Raw genomic sequence first — 17508 nt, 5'->3', positions numbered from 1 at the left:
TGCTTGGGACGCTGGAAGCCACAGAGAAGGTCAACTGGGCAGAGCATGTAGAGGCACTTACACATGCATATAACAGCACCCGGCACGAGTCTACTGGCTACTCACCCTATTACCTGATGTTCTTGCGTCAGCCCAAGCTGCCAGTTGATATCTTAGTACCACAACTAACACCAGAGTCCGCTCCTGATGTCGGGGACCAGCATTCATACGTCCGGCGGTTGGAAGAACACCTACGTGTGGCATATAATACCGTGAATGAGATGGCTACAAAGGCAAGCGAAAAGCAGAAGGCAGCATATGACCTGAAGGTGCACAATCAAGAACTTAAGGCTGGTGATCGCGTGCTGGTTGCAAACAAAACTCCTAGAGGCAGATGTAAGCTGAAGGACCGGTGGGAGTCGACGCCACATGTAGTAGTCAGGAAGCTACAGAACCTTCCAGTCTACATCATTCGGGATCTGGGCTGCACGAGAACCAGAACCATCCATCGCAACTTACTGACCATCTGTCCATTCTATGCGTCAGAGGAGAGCAACGAGACCGACTCAGATGCTGAAGTGCCAGCAGATCTTCTTGTTCCGCGAACAAAGTCTCCACTAGTCAGTTCTAGTCACTCTTCAACGGACACAGAGTCCAGACCTCCTTCCGATACTGATGGTGATGAGCCCAGTGATGATGGCAGCATTGAGACGGTAGAGACACATCATCGGCCCAGACGAATCATCAGGTTGCCCGCGAGATACAGGGACTAGGTGACGACAATAGTAGTTGTAAATAGCATCCACGATTTTGTATTTTTGTTAATGCGATTATTCCCTGTTGCCTATTGCTGAGGACAGCAATGGATTTAGTGAGGCGAGAGTGTAGCAGGGGCAGATTTAACTTAGTTTATTTCCTTGGTACTAAATGCAAATGTCCACGCACACATAGGAGTAGCACCCCCTAGTTTACCCATCCTAAGTTGCATTGTGCCCCTCATAATTGTTTACTTGATGACTCATGCAACTGGACAGGCACTGTGGGCATGCTTTGAGCCCAAGTCTCAGTAAGCAGGTTGGCAGTCGGTGAAGTAACACACCTGTTAAATACCAGTCAAGTTCTGCCCTGAAAGCTTAGACCTGCGGTGGACTTGGTGAGTTTACTTTTATTTCTGTATTAATCTGTATTGTTAAAGAGAAAGACTTTTGTATTTTGTGTCAGCTGACTGCTTTTGATGATAGATGTCACTTTCATTGTTTGAGATATTGTTTCATCTTTACTCACATTATTGGCCAAGTGTTCTTTTGTAAGATTTGAACCAAATTCTAGCTAGATGACTGTAACTTTTACAAGGTGTTTTGATCATTGCTGAAAACCTTTGGGTTACTCGGATATTTTTTGTTATTGTTGCTTAGCCTGTTTAAATATGAACATAGTGTTTGTATTCACACAAGTGCATTTTTTTTGGAAGTTCTTCACTAGGAAGATTGACGATGGAGTCTATGTAGTTCTTTTTTTAGTAGCAAATAGGTTGTATCTGCGATTCTAGTTCTCTGCTTTTGGATTTGATTCTTAAGTCCGTGCTTATGAACCTTTTAAGTTAAAGTTGGTTATGAGGATGAGGATTGCTATGTAGATTCACTCCATACCATGATTGAAAGTGAAGCAGAATAAATTGAGTTGAAGTGTAATTCTGCTGACTTACATGTAGTTGGTACATATGACGAAACACAGATAGATTTGTTTTACTTTTCTTCATTATGTAGTCTTGAACTCAAGTGCGTATATTCTATTATCAATTTTTTGTGCTTTTACCTGTGTGTGGTAGGTACATGTATTTTGTAACCATGTGGCCAGTACATGCATCCAGTGCAAGTCAGTTTTCTTTGTTCATGAACTCCCATATGCTTGTGCACATGTTTCAGCAGGAGGCTTAGGTAATTGCAGGGATTAAGGATTAGTGTGGCCTGCCTTCTTGGAAGTGGCTGGACCTTTTGTTTATTACCTCATTGATATTCACGAGTTTGGGCAGGTCTCAGCCTTACTGTACATGTTTGTTACTGAAGCTAAAAAGTTTGTGATGTAGATTGAGCAACTGTGGATGTGTAGAGTAGTACTTTGTGCATTGGCTAATTTCTTTGTCTTCAACTTGTATTTATATGGTTTTTATTACTTTTCCTTTGACTTACAGGTAGTTGATGCTTGAGTTGGATTGATCTGTAACTTTTCTTAAGTGCTGTGTTGGTTTTGTCGGTTTTGTTGGTTTTGTAGGTTCTTGGTTTTTTTCTTTTAGTTTGGGTTGGTCTTGTTTTAAATTGGTTAAGCCTTACCTTGATTCTGTTGCAGATTTGCTTTGGGCTAGGATTGGTCTAATTTCTAAATTTAATTTTGGTCTTGGTCATATTTCCCCCTACATTTTAGGTTTGGTTTCAACAATTCTCTGATTTTCGACTTAGTCCTGTTTTTTTTAGTTCTCTAGTTGCATTCCTTTTTGGGGGGATATTTTTTTAGAAGAAATAAAAGATTTTGTTATTGGAATTAAGTTTCAGCTCCCGTATCCCTATTCTTTTAGACTTCTTGCGACTCCTCCCTTTTGATCCTGTTGAAAGTTTTTTTTGTTTTGCGAGTTCCCCAAGTGTTTTATTTTCTTCAAGTCTCTTCTTTATGTTTTTTTTATTCTCATCTGAAGTGTGCCATTTTTCCCCGTTACACATTCATTTCTCAGATTCACCTCAGACAGTGTAACGTGGGACATTGATCGGCAATTCTTGTGGGGGCCTGCCCTCCTCATCAGCCCAGTTTTGGATGAGGTAAAACTTTAAGCACTCCAGTATCTTCTCCCCTTCCCTCCCAATTTCCTTTCTCTGTGATCCGTTCTCTCAATGCTAGACCAGGTTCTCTTTGTCGACATGCTAGTGTGTGCCAAGCTTGTCTGTCCCTTGAGCTATGTGCATTTGTTTCTTTGACATCCGTGGACTTGATGAGAAAGTAAATTAGCAGATGTGAATTTGTTGGTCAATTGCAGGAATGGTCTTGAAACTGTAAACTTATAGCATGAATCACATGATCAGTCTCCATTTCATATCTCTAAGAGACATTGCGTCCTTTGTCATGATGTTCTCAGTTGAGGTTCAGCTTTGGAAAGGGAACATGATTGGGCACAATGGGCTTTTAAATCTCATCATTATAATCATCATATAAACAACGGACAAGAATATATTGATTGGTATCTTTGCTATCTAAAGCTAGTTGCGCACTTGACACATCAAGTTTTAGCATCAAACCCACTTTTCAAGTTCTTATGGTTGTAGACCCATGAAATAAGAGACACCCTACAATGACATATGTCATCACAATACTTGTACCTTTCATTTTTTTTATACCAATGTCACACAAGGCTTTTGAGGAGTAAGCATTAAAATCCATGTATTGTAACAATGCAAGTCGAAATTAAACCAAAATTTAAACATTGTTGTTCGCAGGGAACAGAATTTGTGGAAGTTTATGTCCCTGAAGGACCTTGGTATGTCTACCAAACGGTAAGCTTCACTGCCAAACACCTTAATTGGAACATGATTGCAATAAAGCCTGTCTCCTTTTTCTGGTTCTTATTTCTGTCACGTCATCAGATCAACTGGGATTGTTCTGCATTGTTTTAGCCAAAATTGCAACACAAACAGATCAAAAGTATGTAAGGCAAGAGAAAAGGATACTTATCATAAAAATACCCACGAAAAAATGAATGGTAGCTATGGCTGTGCCAAATATCTGAATAACTGAATATTTGATTGATTTTCAAATATTTAAATATTGTTTTTCGAATTTGAATTTTTGAATACAAATTCATAAAAAGGAAAGGAAAATCTTCTTTTGTTTTACATGAGAAAATTGCACTATGGAGGCTTGTTTCAAGCAGATTCAAATGAAAAGTGTCATAAATCTTACAACAATTTAAAAAGTACATTATTCATTAAACAATTTAAAAGGAATAGAAATTTTCATCAAGAAAGAAGTCTTGTTCATCCCTTAAATCTTGCTCAATCATGGCTGGAGATACTCCTAGATGTGAGAAGCTATTATATTGATTATAATGTAGAATTGTGTGTATTATTGCAACTGATTTTGTATATGGTTTGTTCATCAACAATCTGCTGATTGGTACGACCAAATATTCGGATATTCAAATAAAATGAAAGTCAAATATTCGACTAGTGAATTATTCGAATTGACTCAGCCCTAATGGTAGTGTCAGAAATCCTAATGAGTTAAATCTAATACATTCAAGACAGTAACTGGTCAGCTGGTCATAGAGAGGCTTGCAGCTCGATTTTAACGAATAAGAAAACATGTAAAATTAAAACTTAATTGAATGGGGAATCAATAAAGCCAAGACTGTAGTGCAAGACTTTCCCATTCACTTCAGTGATGTGCTCGACCTGCAGGGCACCCAGGTTATTCGGAGCTATGAGAAGACCACCGTCAGCATGTACACCCCTATGGCTGAAATCAACATTCACGTGCGGGGTGGATGGATATTGCCCACCCAGGAACCGGCTAATTCTACCGTGTACAGGTTTGTATGTGTGCACTGTCTGCATTGATGGCCAGCAAGCTAAGTGATTAGAGCAAACTCTGTTGTCTCGCGATCTGCCCCCCTCCATTCCACCACAAGTGTCCCCTACCCGACCCATTCTCGAGTTGCTAAAGACAAAGCAGTGAAAACCTCACTTCAAAAAGAGTGAGTCTGCTATAAATCTACTTCAAAAGACCAGTGAAAACTAACTCAAAAAGTGTGAAAATCACTCCCAAAGAGTGGAAATCACTCAAGCAGAGGAGCCAAAAAGAGGATAACTCTTTTTTTGAGTTGTCCCCAATATGGCTTCGTGGCAAAGTGGAAATCTCCCTCTTTTGGAGTGGTTTTCACTCTTTTTAGAGTGGTTTTCTCTCTTTTAGAGTGTTTTTCTCTCTTTTGGAGTAGATTTATTAGAGACTCTCACTCTATTTAAGAGTGAGGTTTCACACTTTTGCCTTTGGAAAGTGGGATCTGTTCAATGCAGTTATAAGTTATCCTGAATGATGCTATTGTCCAGCATCATGAGAAAAATGCATTTCAAGAAATATTTGTCATTCATGGACTTTATCAGGTGAGGAGCCTATGTCTGGGTGTTTTATACTCAACTGTTTTTGTTGCGGGGATTATCTCCCAGGACCACGCTTCTTGTAATTATTTCAAAAAGTTTATTGGATGTGACCTGTTCTTTGAGGGAGGAAAGGCCCTTTTCCTCCTCAGCTCAACTGATGGAAGCAAAAACAAACAATTACAAGTGTACATGTGTAAGAGAAAGTGTCTTGACTTCCTGTCCCTCTAAAGCCTAATGTGGTTTGCATATCAATCATTTATTTTGTTTTCTTTAACTGAGGTATCCCAATAAACCCTTCTTGCCTGAAGGTGTTGGGATATAATTTGTATCAATGGTGTAATCACCTGGTTCTAAGACACGTTTTGAGACAAGTTCACAAAATATTTAATTTCATAAGAAAAAACTTTAACATTCATTTGGCATGATTGAACAGAATGCTACCGGTGGCAAGCTAACAGTCTATACCTTCTTTACATTTTTTTCAAGGTGTAAAAATAGCACAAACTCATGTTTTCTTTTTTAACAAATTCAATGAAGGCCCTTATGTTCCTGTTTTGTCCGTCTCCCAAAAGGTAGCATGTTGTAATTTAAAGTTTCTTTTCATCTCGCAAGATCTCTCGTTGTCAAAATTGTTGTATCACAGGTTTCCATGGTTGTGATAATTGAATGTATTTATGTTTTCCAGTCGCACCAATCCATTTGGACTGATAGTTGCCCTGGACGATTCCCAGAAGGCAACGGGGAAGCTATTCTGGGATGACGGCGAAACAAAAGGTAAGCTTAGGACACAGAATCGACACAATGCACGCCGTGCGATTCCTTATTTTGTTTGTGATAATCAGCACGCGTGAGGACTGTGATTGCTGTGTAGAGCACTGATCTTTTACAGGTGAGATTGAAGAACATAGGTAATGGTCATAGGTATCATGGGGTTGAGGGAAGAAAGGCACTTCTCTCCCTCAAAAATACAGATGGGGAAAAAAGAATAAATTGAAGGAAACAAAAAAAGCTAAAAATCACCAATTTACTTGAAAGTATCTCAGAATTGACCTCCTTCCGCTGTTCACTGTGTATCAGTTTGCTGCAGGTAAATGCTTCCCTCCCCAACACCGGCAACTTTACCCCCTGAAAACAGTGATATCTACCCCTGAAAAAATCCTGGCGACATCAGTAATGAATGTCACCAGTATACTGTTATTGTTTTGCAGGTGCAATCATTTGAATAAGGCAATCATTTTTTTCAGTTGGTGCCACTTTTTTGTTTGTGCTACTTAAAATAATCAGGCTGTCAAGGTGTTTTGTTGTTTGATTTTGTTATGTTTGTTTTGTTTATGCAACTCCAGAGTTATTGCAGGAAAGGAAATGCTTTTGTTTGGAGATTATGTACCACGTGTGGTTTTAATAATTCAGATGTCACCAGGAGGTTTGGCAAAAATTAAACAAATCTGATTTGAGGTGAACAATTTTGTACCGTTTCTGCTATGATCAATTAGTTTCATTTCTTTCAGGCACTATTGAATCTGGAGACTATTTTATAGCGAAATACATTGCAGGAAATGTGAGTAATAGTTGAGAATGTTATTTAGTTATAATTATGCCTGAAATTCTATCATGCTTGTGAGCTTGGTTGAGCTGAGTAATGAGCTTGGTTGAGCTGAGTGATGAGCTTGGTTGAGCTGAGTGATGAGCTTGGTTGAGCTGAGTAATGAGCTTGGTTGAGCTAAGTAATGAGCTTGGTTGAGCTGAGTGATGAGCTTGGTTGAGCTAAGTAATGAGCTTGGTTGAGCTGAGTAATGAGCTTGTTTGAGCTAAGTAATGAGCTTGGTTGAGCTGAGTAATGAGCTTGTTTGAGCTGAGTAATGAGCTTGTTTGAGCTAAGTAATGAGCTTGGTTGAGCTGAGTAATGAGCTTGTTTGAGCTAAGTAATGAGCTTGGTTGAGCCGAGTGATGAGCTTGGTTGAGCTGAGCAATGAGCTTGTTTGAGCCGAGTGATGAGCTTGGTTGAGCTGAGCAATGAGCTTGTTTGAGCTAAGTAATGAGCTTGGTTGAGCTGAGTAATGAGCTTGTTTGAGCTAAGTAATGAGCTTGGTTGAGCTGAGTAATGAGCTTGTTTGAACTGAGTGATGAGCTTGGTTGAGCTGAGCAATGAGCTTGGTTGAGCCGAGTGATGAGCTTGGTTGAGCTGAGCAATGAGCTTGTTTGAGCTAAGTAATGAGCTTGGTTGAGCTGAGTAATGAGCTTGTTTGAACTGAGTGATGAGCTTGGTTGAGCTGAGTAATGAGCTTGTTTGAGCTGAGTAATAACCTTGGTTGAGCCGAGTAATGATAATCTTTCATAGGTAAACAATAACTGTTTAAAAATCATGTGCTGGTCTCTATGAGGCTACATTTCCAGTCTAAATATGATGATTGCAAATGTTTTGACATGTGCTAAGTAATGTAGACAGTAAACTTCAATACTTTTTCTCTTGCTTTGCAACATTTTCTCTTCTGTACAGAGTACATTCATCTCGCTCACCCATCTCTTTTCATCCCTGGTATATTTTTGTTGTTGTTGTAGTACAGGCATAATATTTGTCAGAAATCAGCGCCCTGCAATGACAGTGTTTGTTGCATTGCACATATTTTCAGAGAGTGCTCCAATCCACCATCACGGATCCCAATCCATCACTGATGGCGGATCTGGTGATGGACGACATCAAGATCTGGGGCGTTAAAAGTTTGGTCAGCAAAGTCTTGTACCAGAATGTAGAGCTGAATTCCCTTAGGTGGAACTTCAATCAGGCTAACATGGTAAGAAATCCAACTCCAAATCCAAATCCAACAAGAAAAGACTTTTTACACAGTAGCACCATTTACTATGTTTCATTAAAGAGTTGTAGGTTTAAGACTTAACATTTTAGATAGTTTGCTCTATTTGCATGTTAGTTCAAATGTTCAAGTGTTTAAGTTTCTACCTACCATGCAATCCTTCAGGTTTTATTTGAAATTCACAGCTGCTAATAATGTAATTGCTGTGTTGGATCTGTGCCAGTGGTATGCAGTGGTGCTGTAAAATCCACGACAAAGATGAAAAGGGGTGTCAGTGGGAAAAAAAGTTGCTAATAAAAAGCTAAAATCCTTCTCCAAGTATTCAAAATAGCTAACCAAACAGTTCGAAAGACAAGTATATGGTTTAATGATTTTGTTGTGTGTTTCTTTTTACCAAGAGCAGATCCAGAACAGCATTTTCATTTAATCCTTTGCAGCCCTTTTTAAGGGGTGGGGCTACATTTGGGGGCTTTTTACATTCTTCTGTACGAAAAGGAAATGAAATAAGCAAAATTACCCCATTTTCATCATCTCTGTACGAAAAGGTTTTATACTTATTTTGGGAGAGGGGGAGGCGTGTCCCCGTGGCCCCCTAGATCTGCTCGTTTTAATTGGAATTCTCTCCTCTTTCACAGGAGTTTCCATAAAATGACACTGCATGCCTTTCTTTCAAATGCAGGTCTTAACAATCGAAAATTTGAATCATCCAATGACTGACAACATCATCCTGGAATGGCAGTAGAGATAAACCAAATAGACTGACCCACTCACAGCTGACTGAAGAAAGAAGATGGTTCTGCCGGCATGTAATTTCAAGGCTTCTCAGATGTAGTTCATCGCTCACACAGAAGCTTGAAGACAGACGGAAGCTTGTAGTTAACGAATTCAGGAAATCGTTTGACTTGATGGCAAAATTAATAAGAAACAACAACAGCACAGGGTACCAGGTTACCTGACACCAGGCGCTGATCAAGTATTTGCTCAGTAAGGTTACCGTTGAACGAGCCATACATGCCCTTCAAACTACCCCGATGTCTCCAAGGATGTATTTTGCATCGCAGAGATGTTAATTTTAAATGACAGGTTTTGCCCTTACTATGACATTTATTCAACACTTAGCATACAAGTGTTAAGGCATGAAGTGTAAGGGTAAAACCAATAAGTTGAAAATTAACTACTGGCATACGGAGACGAAAGTGAGGTTTTGCTTGCAGAACCGAGACTCCTCTATATCATCATTGCTGTGTAGGTTGCATGAGTATCTATTCAAAAGTGCAAAGCTTGCCAGTGCAGCCTCTCTTTGACATAGCAGAGCCAATTCTGGTATTACTATGGAGTACCAGAGTGTGACGTCATTTTGACCCAGGAAGTGTAGTGCAAACAAATTGAGTACATGTGTGCATGTTGGTTTATGTCCTAGTGCTTGTGCTAATGCTTTTACCCATATAATTGTGCACGTAATGTGTTCACTTTGGTACTCTATGCTGCAACTAAGATATGAAGGACCAAACACAGCTGAATGAGGTTCGCTGGCAGATAACCTCAATACAAGCTCTACGACACGGATGCAAAACAACTCCAAAATGAAATGCTAGAAATCACACTCATTTCTTCAGCTTCCTCTCCACTTTATTTACAAGAATCGAACATTTTATAGAATAAAACTTGTTGTATTTAAAGAACTGAAGCTTTGCAGTCACCACCCATCAGTGGTATCCAAAGAAAACTCTGACGAATAATTAAAATTCAACAACTTTCACTTGTTTAGAATGAGCTCCCTCTTGGAGAAGAAATGATAGAGAGTCAAGTTCTTTGGTTCTCAATCAATTAACAGGTGAAATATAGATGCGATACCAAAAGTCCATTTTTTCACAACTGAGCTTTACAAGGAATACTTATGGTGATTTTTCTTCCAAAATACCCAGAATTAGGAATTATTTTCTGTTCTACTTTCAGGCATTTTGGCGACACTTTTGTATTTGCTGTTTTTTAGACAGTGACCATAATAGAGTAGTTACTCTTGGTTTCAATTTGGATGAAATTCGTAAGTCGTTTGTGTACATATCGTCTTTCTTTTTCAGGTCATGCAGAGCTTAATCAATGAAAAGAAGAGAAATGATTGATAACATATATTTTAGCCAATCGGATTTTCTTTGTTTGTCACATGATTTAAAATAAAATGACCACGGCACATTTCATTTGATTTGCAAAAATCTTATTTGCATAACATTAAAGGTTTCAGTGCTGTAAATAATTTTTAGCATTTTTGTGCCCATATCTTCGGTTGTCATAGTAACTGCAAGCCATTTTGATGTCTGGACATCTCATAATCCCCATGGTATATCTTTATCTCATCACTTGCTGTCCTGGGATTTGATTCTTGGCCCGGGCCATATGTGATAAGAGTTGTTTGTTGATTCTCTCCTGTGCTACAAGGGTTTTTTTCCCCTGGTTTTTACAATTTCCCTTCATGTGCAAAAATTTACATGATCCCTGGCTGTGCTCTGTGAACAGATGATGTGGGCTGTTTGACGCTGCCTAAAGAGCCTTTCTTTGCCTTCTGCTAGAGGACGTTATAGATTAATATCTTCACTGTACAGTGAATTTGAATAGAACTGTTTGAAATTTGCTCTTTATAAATCAGTGAATATAGGATAACCCTTCCGCTGCATTAAAAAAATCACAGAAAATATAGTCATCATGAGATACGTTTTGAACTGTGTAATTTGTCTTACTAGAAATTTTAGGGTTTTTTGTAGCCACCAGCTATGTTTGACTACTTCACATTCCGGAAATAAATTTTATCCCATGAACACAATTGACCTTTAAGCAGATCACTTCAAGTATTAAGAATTAAGTCTATGAAATCAGCAATATTTAAAAGGTTCATCATACAAATTTCAATATTTTTCCACAGATGTCCATGCCTAAGATAGGTAATTCGGACCACTGTATGCACAAGAGTCGAACTCTTTTCCCATTGAGTCAACGTGAAGTATTATGCTCACAAAGGCTCACACTTAGTGTGTGCAAACTAGACAAGCCAGGTTTTCTCTGCGCCCACGCTAATCTGAATCCAATCCATCTATTTCATCGTCGTCCCCTCCTAAAGCCTTCCAGAAAGAAATGGCAACCTTCTCAGCATATTTCTTGCGCTCCTCACCAGACAAACCTGCCGCCCTCTCTTGAAAAAAAAAACAACCAAGTTTTATTCACATACATGTCCATGCATATTGCAAAAGAGGGATGAGGGAAGTCCTTACACTCCTCCCCCCCGGAATAATAACAAATAAAGAAGGGAAAAAAAAGATAGCAAAAAGAGATCAAAGGGGATGAATCACAAATTTGCTTGAAAGAACTTTGAAATTGACCCTTCCACTGTTAATGGTTCGTCAGCAAAAACACAAGAAGTTCAGACTTAAAGGCAAAAACCAAGGTCCAGCTGAAACAGGTTGGAACAAGTTTGTCAAAGAAAATGTTAGTTGAGGGGCAGGTTCCAGTCTCAACCAATCCTCCAGTGAAAGGAAGTGCAGCACAGAAGAACTGGAATCCCTACCCCAGCAGGAGAGACCATACCTAGAAAACACCACTTCAGACTACCTAAACAAGTTCAGGAGAGGGGCAGCGTTACTGCTTCCCAGATACAGCCACTTTTGCAAGTATCAACTCCTCGTCGTTTGCATCAAGATTGGTGCAATGGCATTCATATGGAAGTATGCCCTTGGTCTCTCAGAGCAAGTAAACCTCACTTGAAAACATTCATAGTTTGTTAAACTTCTTTCCCTCCACAATGAAACCAGAACTGTTCTCATACTTTAAAGACCTACCTGTACATGTATATCTTTTTCTTGAGATTTCTTGAGACTGTTTTGTTAAGTGTTGATCCATTGTTTTGTGTTCTATTTAGCCCATTGCTTTGCTGCTCGGAGCCCCTGCTTACCTTTCATGGCAGCCATCCGTGCAAATAATTCTTCAAAGGACTCTTCTCCTGGGTCCTCATTCCCCAAAGCTCTGAACACCTCCATGTCATCGTTCAACAAGTTGTCTAGGAAACATGACGAGGACAAAAGTCAGAATTTAAGGAGTCCTGCTGGACCACACAGGTAGACAAAAACTTGCCTGTATCTGAATATACTTGCCTATGTCCAGGAATGACGTACATGGAGGGCATTGGATAGGGACTGTAAATGTTTGCTATGGGCATGTGTATTATAGAAAGATGTAATGGGTTCATTAGGATGCTGCCAGTATCCTGAGCTATACCAAGAGAGGGCGCAATTTTCTTAGCAGCGGAGGCTCTTTTGGTGGAAATTGCACTTTGTTGGTTCACAAACAACCCTGAAATACACGCATTGCAGTCTCGTTGCTAGCAACAAAAATGAACACTCCCTACCAATATGGCTCTTATCAAACAATGAGGGGTGTTTCTACTCAAGGCAGATTACAGAGCTAACCAAGTCTTTGGAAGCCATAAATGTGTTGGTTGCTTACTGAGGAAGATTCCAAGCACTCTGCAAACACCACAGTTCTCCCAGACCAGGTGCTCACAACAATTTTTCTTTTATAGCATACCTAGGTTGTGAGTAGGGTTGTATATTGGGACTGGCTACCCAAGTAACTGTTGGCATCAGGGACCAAATTAACATTACGGGGCTGGGTACCAACAGCCAACATCACAAATTAATTAAGGACTTTAATACAGAAAGATAATGAAATGGTTTCAAAAGGTTTTTGTCAAGTAAACAAAGCAGGTAGATGGAACGCTAAAAGAGATTCTACTTTTATGAGCCAAGGCTTTTGGATCAGACAGAATTGACCAGTTTAATGCAAACTTTTCCTGCATCTTCTTATTTCTATTTCCTGATTATCCATGTTCTACTTTATTTGGATATCCATTTCTAATAACTCTGCACACCACAAGTTGGCAACATGCATGATGCATCCTGATCATGAGAAAAATCATTTTAAAGAAGTGCAAAGAACCCTACGTTGTGTTTTCCTACCTATTCTGTCTTGCATTGAGGCTGCTCCTTTTCCAGAGGAAGCACTATCATTTCCACTTTGTTCCCTGCCTTCTGAACTAGACTCTGCACCAGTTGTGCTGCCAGGTGGCTGGTTGGTCTTCTCTCCAGCAGTATGACAATGTACTGCATCATTAGCAGGTAGGCCACTGCTCTCAGGTGAGGTACTGTCCGTGTCAGTTGTAACTGTTACTGCAGATGGCTCTGTGTCTGTCCTGAGTTGTGTATGGGTGTTTGGCTCAGGTGATGAGTTCACAGCACTGCTGTGTGTGGATTCTTCATCCGAATGCTGTTTGCTTGCGTTTAGCATTTCAGATTGTAGACGACCAAAAATTCCTCTGCTTTCTGAGAATGAAGTAATTGAAGAAAACAAAAACAGAAAGTATAAATGGATATGAGAGTAATTGATGTTTGTGGTGGAGATTTCAGAGCGGAGTAGCTGAACCGTTATGAAGGCAATAATGACATCTGTTTATATTTCCACGGTATGTACTAACAGCTATTGTATCATCGCAATAGATATAATTTGGCTATGTCCACCACGTCTTACTGTATACTACATCACAGTATTAAACAATAGAGACAACCCTCGGCACTGCTGGTGTTAAACTGGGACAAATTCCAAACAGCTGCTAAGCAAAGGAGTTAACTGGTCCTGCAAACTTTGGTTATAATAAAACAGGTGATTGACCCAAAATGCTGTGCCACAAGGCTTATGAGTAGGCTCTAGCTGCTGTTGTTTTTCTTTGTGTTTTACTCAGCACATAAAAATCGCTAAGCAGTATTTTCCACATGAAAGTGGGCCCCGAGCCTTGGACAGTGGATTACCTTTCAACTCCAGATTGGACCATGTGTGAGCATGTAGGGCAGAGATGATGCGCTTGACTCCAGTAATGTCATCTGCATTGAAATGGCAGACAAACAATCAAAACACATTAAATATCACTCAAAATGGCCAAGGGCTCTGCAAATCCATGACTTGAATTAATTTGCACGTGCTATCAATATTGCCATGCAGCATTCTGAAAGCACTTCAAAACTCAGGGGCTTCAGAAATGCCTCCATAATTACCTATTTATTTTCCTGCCTTCTTCACAACTCCTTCTAGTATTAGTTATTACCTTTCTTTGTTACTTGTTACTTAAATAAAACTGACATAATGAAAGTAATGTTTATTGATTGATAGACTATTCAAAATTATAATAAATATTTAATATTTAAATATTGTGAGTATATGATTTCTCCTCACAGATATCCAGCACATTTGTGAACTTTATATTGCCTCCTCCTTTTTTTCGTACTTAAAAAGAGCAAAGGTTGCCAAACTTCGTAAGAATAAACTTATCCCAGTCTCACATTCATCTTCGTCCTCTTCGTCTTCATCTTCAGCTCGTTCCAGCTCCACTAACTCAAAGGAGTTATCCAGGCACCACAGCTGAGCCATGTGTCTTGATACCTCTGTAACAAGAGGGAGCAAACAGTTAACGATCGCAAGTCAACTGAGACAGGTGGACGGGGTCAGGGGAGTTACCATTTTCCATTTCTGCTATTAAACCCTAACCCTCTCCATTCTTTCAATACCTACAAAGAGATTTCAAGGGACATCTGCAGCACTGAGGATGACGGCAGAGCAAGGCTATAATTACTTGAAAAATTGGACATTTTACCAACTGGGCTTTAATAAAAAAGATTTTGGAGGGCTTCAGAAGAATGACCAGGATTTGCATTTCTCCAGATTTCCACATAAGAGAGGGTGGTTCCATCATCCATAAAAGTATCGGTAGAAAAAGTACTGAGTTTGATCATTTCATCTTGACCTTTCACCTACCTCCATTCCGAGTAAACTGTTGACAAGCCAATATCTGAGTTGACGGGGATAACTGTTCTATGAATGGCATCCATTGCTTGACTGATTCAAAACTGCTGGTCTGCAATTGAGAATGGCCAAAAAATAACAATTTCACCATTTTCATCTGATATGAAAAGTCCAACAACAGTTTTGCAAAAATCAACTAAGGAAGGCAGCTAGCAGTATAATGTCACAATTCTAAATACATTTTACAAGTTTGAGACGTTTGCATCAACTCTGACATCTACATGTACAATAAGTGACTTAAAGTAGCTTCGGACATTTTGCATAGATAATGATTCAGGATACATTATCCACTACCTCAATCGGGTTCCATCAACATGGATAAGGATCTCATTCATGCTTCCTTGCAAGACATAATACCTCTGTGCAGGTGGTTTCTCAGATATCAGTGCTCTCCTATACAGTAATGAATGCTAGCATTGCATTGACACTACCCCTTAGTCAGTTTTATAGCCTAATTCCATGGTGTGAATACCGGACTCAGTCTAGAATTCGCCTTGAGCAGAAGCACCCCCTCATTGGTTCAAAAGAGCCATGTTCGTCATTGGTACTTATTTTGCTGTATAAAACCGTAATGCATACATTTCATAGTTGTTCGTGAACCAGTGAAGTGCAGTTCTAACCAAAGAAGCCTCTGATGTTAGGAAAATTGCGTCCTCTCTCAGTCACGCTCATTAATTATTAGCATCTTAAATACCTCCCCAAGTGAACTTTTTATACCTTGTCATCACACAAGATGATAACAGCTTCAAGTCTTTCAGCAAATTCAGCATCGCCAATTGTCTTTGATGGTGTGCTGCAGATCTCAACCTGTGCGGTGTAGTATTTGTTTTCTATGGACCACGGGTATCCCACGATGTCTTCTATAATGGGCGACGCAGGAGGCAGCTCTTCTGTTCCGAGAATTTCTGTTGGTTTAATATTCAGTAACAACGATGAAAACATGATTTATGTGAAATAAATATACAGAACGCAATCTTCTTTTTTGATATTTATTTTTTTTTAAATAAATACTGATGTCTATCAAATGTTTCTTTTATATTTATAATTAGTGGCTTGGAGGATTTTAATTTTTAAGACTGAGAACCATTCAGCAATTTCTGACAAGTATGTCTAGGCCTAAGAGGCCTACCTTTAAAAATTTGAAGTTACATGCAGTTAGTGCGCAGAATTGTAGCTTCTAGCAAAAATTTTTATCAAAACACAGACACACAAGCTATCCCATTCGCTTGACCATGTTGACATGGTTGAAGTGACCAGCAAGCATGGCAAGATATTAGCTACACTAAGTACATTCTTTACAATGCTACAAAATCGAGTTAAAAACAGCCGTTAATATTGTTTTCTCCGAACATCAAACTATTCTTACATATTAAAATTTGGACGTTTCGGGCTGATTTTCCAATCGCGAAAGTGTTTTGAAACACATGCCTCACATGGAAATTTTCCCCGCACGTGCAATTTTATAGTTTTATGGGTAGCGTTTCGAGACCGCGGGCGCGCTGTGTGTGGTGGACCTAGCCTAGGCTCCAATAATATTATCATGATAATGCCCAAGGTGATATGTATAAATTTAAATCATGTAAATAGAGTGAACAAAGTTGCATTATTATTTGCAAATATTGACAGCCACTGTTATTTTATGAGATCAGGGACAAATTTGATGAAGAACTCACGCTTTATAATATGCGAAGTCTCCAATGAACAACAACTGGCAACTAACACACAGGGCGCCGCCATCTTTAAATATAATTGTTTACCCGCACAACGCTATTTCTACGGTCCCAAACGTCGCTCTGATTACAACGGCCGATGATCAACACGTGGGCAATCAGTCATTGGGCGTCGCCAGAATTTTTTTCCAAGGAAAGGACAAACCATTTTTTTTCCTAAGAGGAATGAATTTTCGGGGGGGCTGAGTACTCAAGAGCTAAGAACTTATGAGCAGTTAACATTGGGAGGGGTGCATTTGGGAACTTTTTCAAGTGAATTTGTGATTTCCATTTCCTGTTCTCTTTTTCTTTTATTTCGTTTCATTTTCCGGGGGCAGCAACGCCCGTCCCCCTGTCACGCCCACAACATCAGCAGAGAAGATATTTAGCCCAAAAAGTTGGATTATGATATTAGCACTTCTCTGTTTAAGCTAAAACGATTACAAGTGATGAGACTGTTTTTAATTCAATTATGGCATGAAAGATGAGTGAGTAGACCTACATAATACGAGTCTTGGTCAAGACGTCGTTGTGTTGTTGAAACGCGAGAGGGCGGTCACAAGACGAACCACTCGTACTCTCAGCTGTCACGGTAGCACTGATCTCTACTATAATGTAGGTCAGTGGTCTGTGCACGAACCACAACTTGAACGCGTGGCTAGTTGTGGTTCGTGCGTTCCAGTATTCGTCTTGTGAGCGCCCTCTTGCTTATCAACAAAACAACAACGTCTTGACAAAGACGAATCAAATATGAGCTAAAGCTAGGCTCTGTTTGGTATGAAAAAAAATCTACCAAGTAGCTTAAGGCTAATACTGATTTTAATCAGTCTAATTTGTATTTTTCTGGTACACTCAAAGGATCCACTTTCCATAAAAAGAAAAAATGTTCGTTTTTTTATGTTTAATTTCTTTTTGAAACAAGGAGTGAAATCTTCTCCAATCCATTATTGACACTTTATTGATTTCCGAAGA

General features: G+C 39.4%; 2 protein-coding genes across 3 annotated transcripts in view; one reads left to right on the top strand and one right to left on the bottom strand.

Annotated features, from left to right (window-relative positions):
- Nucleotides 1-10184, top strand: part of LOC110986798 (sucrase-isomaltase, intestinal-like) — a 29354-nt gene extending 19170 nt beyond the window's left edge. The window contains exons 17-23 of the mRNA XM_022249006.2: nt 2705-2789; nt 3462-3518; nt 4422-4552; nt 5806-5894; nt 6629-6678; nt 7751-7912; nt 8610-10184. Of these exons, the coding sequence (XP_022104698.2) occupies nt 2705-2789; nt 3462-3518; nt 4422-4552; nt 5806-5894; nt 6629-6678; nt 7751-7912; nt 8610-8672 (637 nt within the window). The 3' untranslated portion in view covers nt 8673-10184. The remainder of the gene's footprint in view (nt 1-2704; nt 2790-3461; nt 3519-4421; nt 4553-5805; nt 5895-6628; nt 6679-7750; nt 7913-8609) is intronic.
- aagab (alpha and gamma adaptin binding protein) lies at nt 9538-16613 on the bottom strand. Of its 2 annotated transcripts, none has more exons than XM_087136738.1 (8): nt 16501-16613; nt 15545-15732; nt 14780-14879; nt 14308-14409; nt 13780-13851; nt 12919-13296; nt 11871-11975; nt 9538-11114 (listed from the first exon to the last, which is right to left on the bottom strand). In XM_087136738.1, the coding sequence occupies exons 1-8, from the start codon at nt 16562-16564 to the stop codon at nt 10996-10998; spliced, it is 1128 nt and encodes a 375-aa protein (XP_086992864.1). In that variant the 5' UTR covers nt 16565-16613; the 3' UTR covers nt 9538-10995. The 2 variants fall into 2 exon arrangements, with proteins under 2 accessions (XP_086992864.1, XP_022104699.2); XM_022249007.2 differs by having other exon boundaries at nt 12934-13296.
- Between the last annotated feature and the right edge of the window lie 895 nt (nt 16614-17508).

This window comes from Acanthaster planci, linkage group LG05, assembly GCF_054643075.1.
Source record: "Acanthaster planci isolate LZ-2023a linkage group LG05, COTS_SCS, whole genome shotgun sequence".
Lineage (NCBI taxonomy): Eukaryota > Metazoa > Echinodermata > Asteroidea > Valvatida > Acanthasteridae > Acanthaster > Acanthaster planci.
The sequence above is the reverse complement of the archived record's forward strand: the minus strand, read 5'-3'. Positions and strand labels throughout refer to the sequence as shown.